Genomic DNA, 12,606 nt, shown 5'->3' on the forward strand with positions numbered 1-12,606 from the left:
TTGAGTTGTAGCTTTTCCAAACGTTATCCGGGATTATTCTCTTCACGTGTTCATGTATTACACACTCTGATGTAAAACAGTCAGAATGGCAGCAGCATTACATCCTCCAATAATCCAATAATCATTCAAATTTTAAGTCAGAAGGCTTTCCTTTAAATACATCTTCATCCTTTCTTTAAACGTCCTCTCTGTTTATATTTGGCTTTTTGAATTGCACATCTGCAGCACAATCTCAGTATTTTAACATTCAGCAGACTAGTTAGGGTGTGGTAGCTTATTAGCTGAATTATTTATATCATCGCCACTCAGCATAAAGGTAATTTGATTTTGCTCTGTGGGAATGAAGAAAGTCTTCTTCAGCACTTCTCGCGTGTGTGTGTGTGTTTGTCTACACATGTCTGCATAAGCCAAAGTCCAGATAAATGATGTGATCCAAACAAACCTGCCGGCCTTTGATGGTTGCCTCACTCTGCTGCTCTGCAATGTCGATTTTGGACTCAGTCCAGCTCGGGCCTATTTTGGGACGATATCAATGCCAGATGCAGCCTTGTCTTTACAGATATATGAGCCCTATTTTTGAGGCAGCGTGATACCCGTATGTGGTATTTGTTTGCTCCACATTGGACTCTTGTTCAGCAGTACAGTGTAAATAAAGATTGGGGAGGAGTTTGTTCATGGGAGACTCATTGACTTTTTTCTATATTTGACAGCTTTTTGATCTTCTAACCTCAGTTAGAGCATGATTCATCAGTCCTTCAAATAAGCAAAACTAAAGTATTCACACCCTGGACAGAGCTGAACACCACCACAGAGCAAACAGCGCCAATTAACCAATCCAGCAGGTGAATTTAGACATTTATTTGGTCTGTGAGAGAGTTCAGGAAGAAAATGTGTTCAGAGAGATTATGCCAAATCTGCACAAAAAGAAATCAAATTTTTACTAAAGTGTCCTGTCTACTAATAGCTTTAGGGTAACTGTTGGGTAAAAATAAATCTAGACTGATTCTCAGTACAACTGGAATCAACTTTGACTGTCAGCTAAATGAAAACAGTGCCCACAGCGGGATTTTTCTTTATGAACCAGGCGTTTATGTCCCCATCTATTGCTTATTTAAATAAAATATACAAAAAGATTTGAAAGGTTTAACCAGACATGTCATGATTAATAACATCTACATATTAAAGATATTACACATTAAAGCTTTGTGAATTGTTTGCTAACAAAATATTCATGGAAAACCCTTCAAAAGACAAACTGACTGTCCACACTGGAGTGTAGCAATTCATTATGTAACTACAGTTCATAATGTGATAAATGTAATGAAATGTCACAGTGTACTAACTGGCTGATAATTTAATATATGACCCCATCATTTAACAATGGCTTTGCTCATGATATTATTAGCCCTGCTCCTTGGAGTTTACTGCTTCCTTCATGTCCCTGCTCAAGGCTCCAGCTCCTGCTGCTGTTGTCACTTTCGTGTACAGCAGAGGGCATCAGACACCAAAGTGAGTTTTTGAACAAGTGTGACAGGGCCTGAGGGAGGCAGCGCTCACTCTTTCTCTTTATTACACAAGTGTGTGACAGGACTGCATCGAGTTAATGCAAGATTAAATCTGTACTAAGAACCCCGAGAGACACGGGGGTACAATTAGAAAGTGGATCACAGAGCTGAGTGGAAAAATTAGATTCAGGACACCTGTGAGTGTCTCGTTCCTTAAAGGCAAACTGTTTTGCATGCTTCACATTAAGCAAGAAAGATTTAAAAACTCTGCTTGCTTCGTGGCGATCAGAGCTCTGCCAAACTACTTCCGTGCGCTTGCTTCATTTTAATTATTATTTTCTGTCAAAAAGGGGAGAAATGACACTTGTTCTGGCTTCCCAGGAGTTCACAGGTTAATTAGCAGGATGAAGGGAGGATACAGGGGAGGATATTGTACCATATCAGTCATTTATACTGCGTTGGCTTTAGGATATACTTTAATGATTTGACATATTCAGAATTTGTTTTGCCTTTTTTTTGGAGGGGGATTTACCAGATATTGCTCATTGGAGGAACCCAGACCAACAGCAGCCCTGTGCCTGAAAGCCTAAACATGTGGTGCCAGAGCATTTGAGCGTCCTCTCTATCTGATTGGATTTCCTGTGGATTAATGTGGTGGTCCAGATTTGGGGGGGGATTTCTGTCTCTCTCCATCACTCCATCTCTCACTCTCAGTGGAGGTATTTTCACAGCTTTAATCTGAACTACTTGACCTTGACAAAGGAGCTCGATCATCACACCCTGCTCTTATCTGAGAGGGAAAAAAAAAACATGCTCAAAGAACCAGTGGTGTACGACAGAGCACGGAAGGGAAAAAAAAGCAGTCAAGTAAAAAGGGAGAGGGGGTTGGCTAAATAGAGTATGAGAACTGGCAGAGAAAAAAAGTGACAGAGCGATGAGTGAGTGACACTCTCTCAGAGACAGGAAGACACCGGCGCCTGGAAGAGAGAGATGGACTGAATGTGGAAAGTTCAGTGATGTAAATGTAGATAGTACAAGAAAAAGCGTCAAGATAGAGGAAGAGGGGAAGATGAGTGTGAGATGGGAGACGGAGGGACTTCAGACGGTGGGCATCGTCTGCCTGGTGATCATGTTTCTCAAGCTGATGCACCTGCTGGGCCTGATCGACATCACTGAGACCGGTGAGGCAACCCGGGGAAGGGAGGAGTGGCGTGGAGCGTGGAGGCTGGAGAAACTTTTTTTTTTCTTACTTTCAACCAGTCAGACATGTTTGTCAGTGTTGCTAAGAATAATGTGGACACTGATGAATGTAAGAGTTATCTGAAAATTAAATTTAAAGTCTGCTAATTGTGGGAAAAATTATGGTGTTGTTAGCTTTGTCCACAAAAAACCACAACACAATGCGTCCTGTCTTCCTTTATCCAAAGTGATTTTAAATGTCCCTTTCAGTCATTTACCTTTTCAGGTTTCGGACCTCCTAAAGCAGTCGTGCATGCTGAGTGAGCGTCTCTATAATAGCAGTAAAAAGTCCCCATTTTCTGCTATTTTCTGCATAATGCATGAATACACATGTCAGGATTAAGAGCGCTTTAACCGATGGCATCAAAATATAAAATACAGACACGTGTTTTTAGCATGGATATTTTCCACTGGTTTGTTTTCAGATGAAGATGAATCAGTTTATTATTAACTTTAGTTGACTGTTTTTAAAAGCAAAAAATGTCTTTATGGCATCATACCATGTTCTCATGTCTGAGTATCAAAGTCATGAACATTTCAATATAAAACTATGTACCGGTGCAACTGAGGTTACGTGAGAAAAGATTTTTTAGTTTTTTTTTTCAGGCAGTAACTATATGGTCCTCTAAAGGCACTTTTGCAAAGGAAAACCCACAAGTGTTTGAACGCAGGTCAATTAAAATGCAAAAAAGACAAAAACACACGTGAAAACAATAATCTGAGTAAACTATGCAATATGTTCTGACAAAAAGTTACTTTTTTGACTGTGTTCTGCTTTCAAAGATGATAAAATACTACTGGACTATTTTTGATACTGAATTTATTTCAGGGGATAAAACCATTAACTTTTCAGGGATACCTTCAAGTTGAAGTGGGTGTTTCCCTCGATTTGAAGTTACTCATTGAAATAATTGTTTAGCTGGTATATATATTCCTTTATCTTGTGTTTGTGAACTAAGTTAATTATTTCTCTGAGTGAAGAGGCTGTACTTCCTCTGCCAACATTAATATGAGGTTGTCTCCTTGGTTACGTCGTTCTTTTCAACACCGTTTATTTGTTGTAGTTATTAAGCTGTTCAACACAATCATAAGTTGCTGAAGCGGTACAACTCAAGAACAATGGTATCTCAGCATCACCATTCATCATGGAGTGTCATATTTGTTCCTCTTTTCTCAGAGAACAACATGCTGACATACTTAAAAAAATGGAATCAAGACAATAATGAGTTTAGTCCTGCACTTCCTGTTCATGTTACTTTCATGCTGGAGTTTTGTTTTCTGTTTAAATGGGTGGAAACGTAGACGATCTGCCTCTGTGTCACCAAATCAATTGTGAGCTTGCATGCAGCTCATTTATCTGGCACCATTCTTCCCCCTCAGGGCGGTTTGACTTTTCTTGCTCTCCTGGATGTTTTATCAGAATATATGTTGCGACTCGTCTCCTCTGAGTCCTCAGCAGACGTCCTAACAACCCTCTCAGCGTCCGATCTGACTTGTTTTCTTTTTGTTTTCTTTTCCTTCCTCTCACTGTCGCTCTCTCACTCTTCTCCATTTACTCTCTTCCACTCCATCTTGATGTGAACATCCCTCCTTCTCTGTTCTCTCTGTCTAAAGATGGTGAGTATTGTGACAGCAGGAATTCAACTCACATGGAGAAAAGTTCCCTCCTTTTTTCAAAGGTTTTCCTTTTTTTTTCCCCCAGTAGTATCGTGCTTTCTCTTAGTGTGTGTGAACTGGTAACCAATCATGCTGCAACACTTAACTGTGATTTGAGGACAAAGTGTCTTTGATTTTCTCAAATTTGGATTTTTCTGCAGTGACGTTTTTGAAAGCGGACACTTCAAATCAATAGACGTTTGGTGACAATTCCGCCATAAAGAAAGTACCCTCCTCTTCTTGTTTAATGAAAAAAAAATCCCCTTTTTGCCTGCCTTTTGCTCCTCCACGTTTTTTTTTTTATTTATTTTTTTACTAAGCCTCTCTTGAAAATCGCACGTTTTCCCTACCTGCCCTTTATCAAATGCCTCCTCCTGTTAAATGTCTGAACCCATCCTTCTACCCAAACCTCGACCCGCATCCACTCACTCAAAGTCTGCCCACTCCTCCCTCCTCCTCCTCTCTTCATTTCCCCCCTCTTTATATCACTTCTCTCTTTCTCCCTCTCTCCTCCTGCCCTTCCTGTTTGTCTATCCATCCCTTTGTCTCTCTGTCTCTTTCCCCCACAGACAGCAGCGACAGTGACTTGGAGCTGTCGACTGTGCGTCACCAGCCGGAGGGTCTGGACCAGCTGCAGGCTCAGACCAAGTTCACCAGGAAGGAGCTCCAGTCTCTGTATCGGGGCTTCAAGAACGTACGTGTGTCTCCAGCTGCTGCTGAGATGCCCGTTCAAGCCACCGTCGCCATGTTGTTCCAGCACATTTTATTTTCCTCGCCTTCTTTCTTGAACAGGAGTGTCCCAGCGGGCTGGTTGATGAGGAGACATTCAAGTCCATCTATTCTCAGTTCTTTCCCCAAGGAGGTTAGACATTAAAACAATCTCACTTTTTTTCTTTCTTTTTTCTTGTCAGGGACAGCGCAGACATTAATATCAGTGGAGAAGGAGTACGCAGCTTGTGACAAAACTTCATGGTGGCTTCATGGTGACTACACTATAGTCAGAAAGTGAAAATCATAGTCAGATACTGTATACTGGTCACAGTAACACAATCGGAGCAATTTAGCAAATCACAACATAATAAAGAGACTTTTTTTTTTTTTTTTTTTTTTTTTTTGCAACGTATTATGAAACAGGCTCTGGCATGAAAGAAAGAGGTTTAAAAATATGTGTCGATGCCACTGAGGTATCAAAGGTCTTAGATGTCAGAAGTAAAATTTGGAAATGACAAATCTGATGCTTCGTCCAAACTGTTGTTGAAACTGGTTAATAAACAACTACACTGAACAAAAGCTCCGGTGTCATTATGACAGTTGTGGTGTCAGATACATACCTGCCACAGTATTTTTTTTTTAATAATCCTGTTTAAAAACTGAACGTTGCTCCAAAAGGCAACACTACAATATCCATAGAATGATAAAATTATTCTACAATACAATCAGGCATAAAAAAAGGTTAAACACAGTGTGAATTTAGCTGTCAAAAATGTTTTTGTTGGGAAGAAATGTGTCACAATTGCAACATTTAATATTGGTTGTATATGAAAATCTTGTGTATGAAAACTTTGTATTGTAGAGGTGGTGAAACTGCTCACATGCTTCCCTTATCGAGAAGCACAGATAGTTTCTCGAAGAATGAAAGACTTCAGTAAAAATGAAGACACTGGTATTCAAGTACAAATTTTGTCCACAATCCATCTTCTATACGTTTTTTTGTTTTGTTTTGGGTTTTTTTTTTTTTTTTACATTTTTGCTTTGATAAAAGCCCCACTGTGAATTTGTCTGTCCCCTTATCCACAGATGCAACCACCTACGCTCACTTCCTCTTCAACGCCTTCGACATCGACAGGAATGGTTCGATCCGCTTTGAGGACTTCGTCATTGGCCTGTCAGTGTTGCTCAGAGGTTCAGTCACAGAGAAGCTCAACTGGGCTTTTAACCTCTACGACATTAATAAGGACGGCTACATCACCAAAGAGGTGCACGCTCTTTACAACTACTCTTTAAGGGATTTGCAGGTTTCTTCACAAGCGTGACAGAAAAACAAAGAGATGTCGCTTCTTTTTATATTCTGTAAAGACAGCGTAGACCGACAGTGAGGTGAATGTTCAAGAGGCCAACATGACTCATGAGGCACTGTCCTCTCCGGTAAACACAAGGTGAGAAAATAGTAATCAAAACTCAGTTACCTGAGAGTTATGTGCCAAATGTAGTGACAGTACCGTAACATTTAATTTAAATATTATTTCTAGCGATGGTCATTCACACTCACTCTGTGTACAGGCTTTGCACTCTTATTTAAAGTACCTGAACACAAAAACAGCAATGGGCTCTCCAGCCACTCAGGTTCAAAGTCAACTATGAATCACAAGCTCATAGGAATGCTGTTTGGATGTTTTGCATTACATGATGTTGAACAAGAGAACAAAACAGCGGATTACTGGATGTGTGAACTGTGAAACTGTGTTGGCAAGTGGTGCGCTACATTGCGCCACAGCAGCGTTATGCATTCCTCGAACTATTACACACCTTTAATCCAAATGTTTAACTCATTCTTTCACTTTCACTCAAGAGTTGGAATTTAATGTATTGTATTTGTTCACTATAAATTGCAGAAAATATATTTTCAGCCATTCTGATTTTGGAGTCACTCTTGTTGTTTGTTTTAACTCAAGAAGAATCTATTTGTTGTTTTTCTTTTTTTTTTTTAAGCAACTGTATATATTGTAAATAAGTTGATAAGTTCAAAATTTTCTGGTTGCACTCTGGTCGGGACAGGACAGAAGTGTCCGTTACAGGAAAAACACAGAGTACACACACTTCAATTTAATTAACATTTAACCTCAAACATTTTTTGGACTTTTGGATTCAATTTCTCTTTTATGATTTTTAGCTTGTGAATATTATGTGTTCCAGACATTTCAGTAAATGAATGGCTGTATAAACTGACGATCAGGTTGATTATGAATGGTTGTATGTTCCTAAGTGACAATCATAGATATGGCCAAAGTGAGGAAGGCTAACATTCCACCACCACAGAACAAGACACACAGGTTTAAAAATCAAGACTGGGCCAAGAAATATTTGCAGACAGATTTTTCAAAGGTTTTATGGACTGATGGGCCCATGACTGGATCAGTAATGAGCAAAAAACTGCACTTCAGTTCAGATGCCAGCAAAGAGGAGGCAGGGTTCAGGTGATGGCAGGTTTCACTGAAGATGGGCTAGTTGGATTATTTGGGTTGAAAAGGACTTTAAATCAACACCCAGAAATGCTGCCAGTTTTTTTCAGTTGTTGAGAGGACATTTTAGGGGCAGATCTGTGTTTGCAAAATGACCTTTCAGTCACATATCTTGTGGTTATAAAGTTTATATGGTTTATTTCTGTTTATCTTCTCATCTGTAGGAGATGCTGGCAATTATGAAGTCGATCTACGACATGATGGGGCGGTACACCTACCCCTGCGTCCGGGACGACGCCCCCTCTGAACACGTCGACAAATTCTTCCAGGTTCTGAAAAACAACATTAACAATAAATATGAGGAATAGCAGCGTCCTACTGCTGCTCCGACTGATGTGTACTTTGTCATGTCATTTCTCTTTACTTGTCTCAGAAAATGGACAGAAACCGAGACGGTGTCGTGACGATTGAAGAGTTCATCGAGACCTGTCAGAAGGTGACTCACTTCTTCACGCAGACGCAATGTTCTGAACGATCAAAAATGAACTCAGTTACTCACTATCACATGCACTATAACACAGGTCGGGGTCCTCGTCTCTGTGCCACAGTCAATGATATCACTGGTTAATTATTCACTGACAAACATGATGCACCTTCACAGTTACAGTTAAGCATCACTCATGTCTCTGGTGACCGTCACGCCTTTTCATCCCTGTCCTGGATTACATGTTCTGTTCATTCAAAAAAAATGTATCTTTTTTTGGTCAAATTTAACTGTAGTTATGTCGTCTTATACTCAACCTCTTCAACTGCGACATCTAGGTGATGTCAGTCATTTAAAAAGCTGAAACCCATCATTTCATTATAAACAGGAAATGAAACTCAAACGTGAAGGCAACAAAGAAGAGTGAAGGAGTGGACCTCATATGTTCACGGTTCCACTTTGAGGGCATTTGTATGTGAATGGAAACAAAAATAAATATATTTTACATTATGTGACAAATGACAACAACAAAATAGTTTTGCATCATTTAATTTCCTCATCTGACGAACTCATGAACTGCACTGTGATGAAGCAGAACAATGTAAATAAACAAGAGGACGTTCAGAAGTCATACGTAACTTAAAGCAAAATGAAGAAATGTGTGACTCTGCTGTTCTCACATTGAAAACCTCTCTGATTTCTTTTTGAGTTCCTTTCTGGTTTGCCCATCATTCAATCCATCAATACATTTCTTGGTAACATGATGTATTTGCCTCTTAATCAGGCACACACTCACCATCAATCCCACATGTAAGTCCAGTTAAGTGTTGATGCCCAAATTTAAAAGTCACTGAGTCATCATGTTTGATCCTTTATTTTGTGAGGATATTACTTCAGGAAATCTGGGCTATTTATTTTAGTCTTCACCTCATGTTTTATGTACATCTCGAAAGATTTTTTTTCCCATTTTTGCTTCACTGGTTGGTGAAAGCACACAGACATGGACAGGTGGTTCTACTTTTGCAACTAGAAATCACCCCTTTCTAATTTATCCTGATATCAAGTACTTTAGAAGGAGTTGTTTGCCGTTAGTCATGTTGGTTTTGGTTGTTCTATTAACAGGGGAGTTTTCATTTATGTGGGTCGATATGGTCAGCTCTCCATGTTAATTTGAGTCATCCATGTGTATAGTTTACCCTGAGCAACAAATGTGATGCAACTTTCCAGCTGTTTACACATATTTTAGGCCAAAAGTTGCAGAAGGCCGTGACCTGAAGGGGGTTCATGTCAAGGTTGTTCTTCGATCCATGTCATTCCCATCATAATCACGAGATCTCTTAGGAAAGGCCAGTGGGGATTTTCCCTCAAGCTTCCACTAAAGTACATTTTGGTTCAGGGATAAGCGATCTGGTACAGTTACAGTTACAGCTTTTTTACACTTTACTGTAGAAATCCTGAAACTAATTCAGTTATACTTAATTTGGTTTCAGGATTATTGGAATTACCAACAGCTTATTTACACTTTACTGTGGGTAACTGCACTAATCCTGAAACCAAATTAAGTATAACTGATTTGTTTTAGCAGTTAAATGAATGAATCATTAATCATCAATCATGTCTTGATAAGCAAGTTAGATGGTGCATCGATAAACAACAACATGATAGATTTGATTTCCTCGTCACCCTTTAACTAATAGGAGTTCTTTTTTTGCAATTTGGCTCAAAAATGTATGGTTTCTGTGAACACATGGCAAAAATGTTTGGAAACAAACCTGCTGCAGACCTAATGCGTGTCTTTACCTTTCTTCCAGGATGAGAACATCATGAACTCCATGCAGCTGTTTGAAAATGTGATCTAAGGAAACAAGAACTCCCAGCTGTTTTCCTGCATTAGCACAACTCACATATATACACGGCACAGTAATGCACCTCGCCCCTCCCTTAAACTCTAAGACATCCTGGTACATAATGTAGCAACCGTGAGGATACATGAGAATCCTTCTTTCCCCCCCTCACCTCTCCGTTAGCTCTATCTTGCAACTGCTCCTGGATTAAGTGGATTATTGCACACAGAGAATTGAGAGCTTCCTGGGTAAACGTGTCTGCAGTGACAAAACACAAGAGCACCTTGTGCTTTAATTCTAAAACAACAGAAATCTTCTCCAAACATGGGAAGTAGATGCTTACAATAATCCACTGACCTGAATCCACACGGATTCAAGCTTTAACACTAGAAATATTCAAACCCACACACACACACACACACGGACCTTCAGTCTCCTCAAGGACTTTTAGACCACTGGATGAAATATTAAAATATCACACTGACACACAAAAAAGAGAGCATGTTTATCATGAAATATGTGATGTGAAATTAGCTTGCACTACAGTTTTATGACTATGTATTATATGCGCCTGAGAACAAGGCACTGTAGATACCTGCACTTGATACACCACTGATGGAAACCAGTGGATAATGTATATATGTATAGTTAATAGTTATATATCCTGCATTGTGACGGTCTCATGTGCTGCACTGAGTGATGGAATAGGACCAGAACTGAATATTTGTTTAATAAAACTGTTACTCAGTTTATCATCTTGTTTAGTAAGCATTACTCACAGAATCTGAATGGACTATTAAGATATTTCTCTTTTTTTATTTAGTATTTTGAACTTCTCTGTTTAGCTGGTCGGGTTTGAAATGTGAGTCTGTACAGTACTGGGAAAAAAAAACAAACAAAAAACAAAAGGACTGTTAAAGGAGTCATCCTTTACCTGAATTACAGCTTGGTCTTGTTTCTCCAGTATCTGCAAGCATGCTGACTCAAAGTGATCCGGTATTATGTACAGTAGGACCTTTGTGATGTCAGTTTATTAAAACTGCTGTCAACAGCCGCCACCTGTCTGTTTTTAATGTCTCTATGTTTCACCACAGAACACGGACACACTGTAAAGTAGGCAAAATTGCCAGAAAACAAAAACATATTGCAAATTTATCATTGCAGCAGTTTCAGCATACATGATTTACATATTGCAAAAAGGGGATTGAACCGTGGGGAACCCAAGAGCTAGGTCTAACACGAGCAAACGTCCAAAACACTAGGGGCACACTAGGGAGTAATCACAATACTGTGGTACGCTCACTCACCGAACGTACTGAAAGTACAGAATAAATGAATGTGAGCCCTCAGCCCAAGGCTGACCTAGACCGGTTTTAAAAAAAACACTCTTACTATGAAAGCCTTCAGTAACGATAGCCGACTTGGCAAGTATGCTTGAAATATCAGGGTTTCTACAGGTGTTTACTTTTACAAATGTTAAAAAGCGCTGGAAACTGAGTACTGAAGTAAAACATGAATCATTTAGTACCAGGTCAGTGAGTCAAACATCACAGTACAGAGTCAGGGCTCCTCCAACCAAACACTGAATGATTAGTTGAACAAATCTTTGAATGAATCTTTTTGATGAATGATAACAATAATACCATGCATTTGCCATGTAGCATGCAGCCTATTTAATGGTAAGATGAGAACACCTGGAAAAACACCTTTCATTTTAATTCTAAGATTGATTTTTTTTTTCACTTTCATGAAATATGATATAACATCTAGAACAAAACAAGAATGTTGAAGTATTTTAATGTATGAGAATAAAATGCTAAAAATATTGTAATTTAAAATGTACATTTGGCCAAAACGGCAACTCTCCATTGTTTTATAATTTTGAGATGTACCTGAAAGGTATTTTACTCCAGAAGGGCCAACTCAGGACACAATCACAAAAGAGTTGTGGATTTTGCGATTGTGTTATGCCTTAGCTCTTGTGGACCACCATAGCCTTCATATGATCCTTTCTGATTAGTTCTGCTTGGGTCTGATCAAGAAATACTAAAACATTCAGTTTTCGTTTTATTACATATATGTACCAATTCAAATTCATTCTCAAAAATTTTATTATTTTATTGTGGAGAAATAAAATCTCATTGCAAATGTTTGGGTTGCAGAAGCATATAATTATAAAGTTGCAACTATTGTAATGAAAAAAACTTGTTATCAATATTTCAATTTGCAGTAAATTTCATATACTATTTCATTGTACACACGCCTTTTAATTTATTTATTTATTTATTTATTTATTTATTTATTTATTTATTTATTTATTTATTTATTTAAAATGGTTTTGAAAGCCAAATGTCTCACTGTTTGAAAAAAATGCCAACGACTTGAAAATATCTCAGCATTTTGAGAGAGATAAGGTGGTGGATCAAGCGCTTGAGTAAATCTACTTTTCCTTACTGTTTGCAGATTCATCCCTCTTACCAAACCTTTTGCCAACTGGGTTATGAGAGAATTACATGAGTCGTTTGAGGCCAACAGAAGCAGTGGGACAAAGCAGCCGTCAGGTGGCACTGTGGCGAATAACAACGCAAAAAGGCGAAATGAAAGACCTTATTTTCAGTAGTTTGGGATGCAGTGAGCTCGCTGGCTGGGTATCGGTGCAGCAGAGGAAAATAACAGAGCGCTTATGCAAGTGAGGTTAT

The 12,606-nt window shown here is 38.9% G+C and overlaps 1 protein-coding gene across 5 annotated transcripts in view; it reads left to right on the forward strand.

Moving 5' to 3' along the window:
• LOC115397568 (calsenilin-like) overlaps positions 1 to 10,960 on the forward strand; it is a 42,117-nt gene extending 31,157 nt beyond the window's left edge. For 2 of the 5 annotated variants that reach the window (XM_030103930.1, XM_030103931.1), the window contains 6 exons: positions 4,970 to 5,094; positions 5,193 to 5,262; positions 6,198 to 6,376; positions 7,804 to 7,908; positions 8,013 to 8,075; positions 9,875 to 10,960. In XM_030103930.1, the coding sequence (XP_029959790.1) occupies positions 4,970 to 5,094; positions 5,193 to 5,262; positions 6,198 to 6,376; positions 7,804 to 7,908; positions 8,013 to 8,075; positions 9,875 to 9,922 (590 nt within the window). In that variant the 3' untranslated portion in view covers positions 9,923 to 10,960. Of the gene's footprint in view, positions 1 to 2,384; positions 2,687 to 4,358; positions 4,362 to 4,969; positions 5,095 to 5,192; positions 5,263 to 6,197; positions 6,377 to 7,803; positions 7,909 to 8,012; positions 8,076 to 9,874 lie in introns of those variants that run through there. The other 3 variants (XM_030103933.1, XM_030103935.1, XM_030103934.1) reach the window with 3 other exon arrangements.
• The last annotated feature ends 1,646 nt before the right edge of the window (positions 10,961 to 12,606 follow it).

The sequence above is a fragment of the Salarias fasciatus genome, chromosome 12 (genome assembly GCF_902148845.1).
Source record: "Salarias fasciatus chromosome 12, fSalaFa1.1, whole genome shotgun sequence".
Classification (NCBI taxonomy): Eukaryota; Metazoa; Chordata; class Actinopteri; order Blenniiformes; family Blenniidae; genus Salarias; species Salarias fasciatus.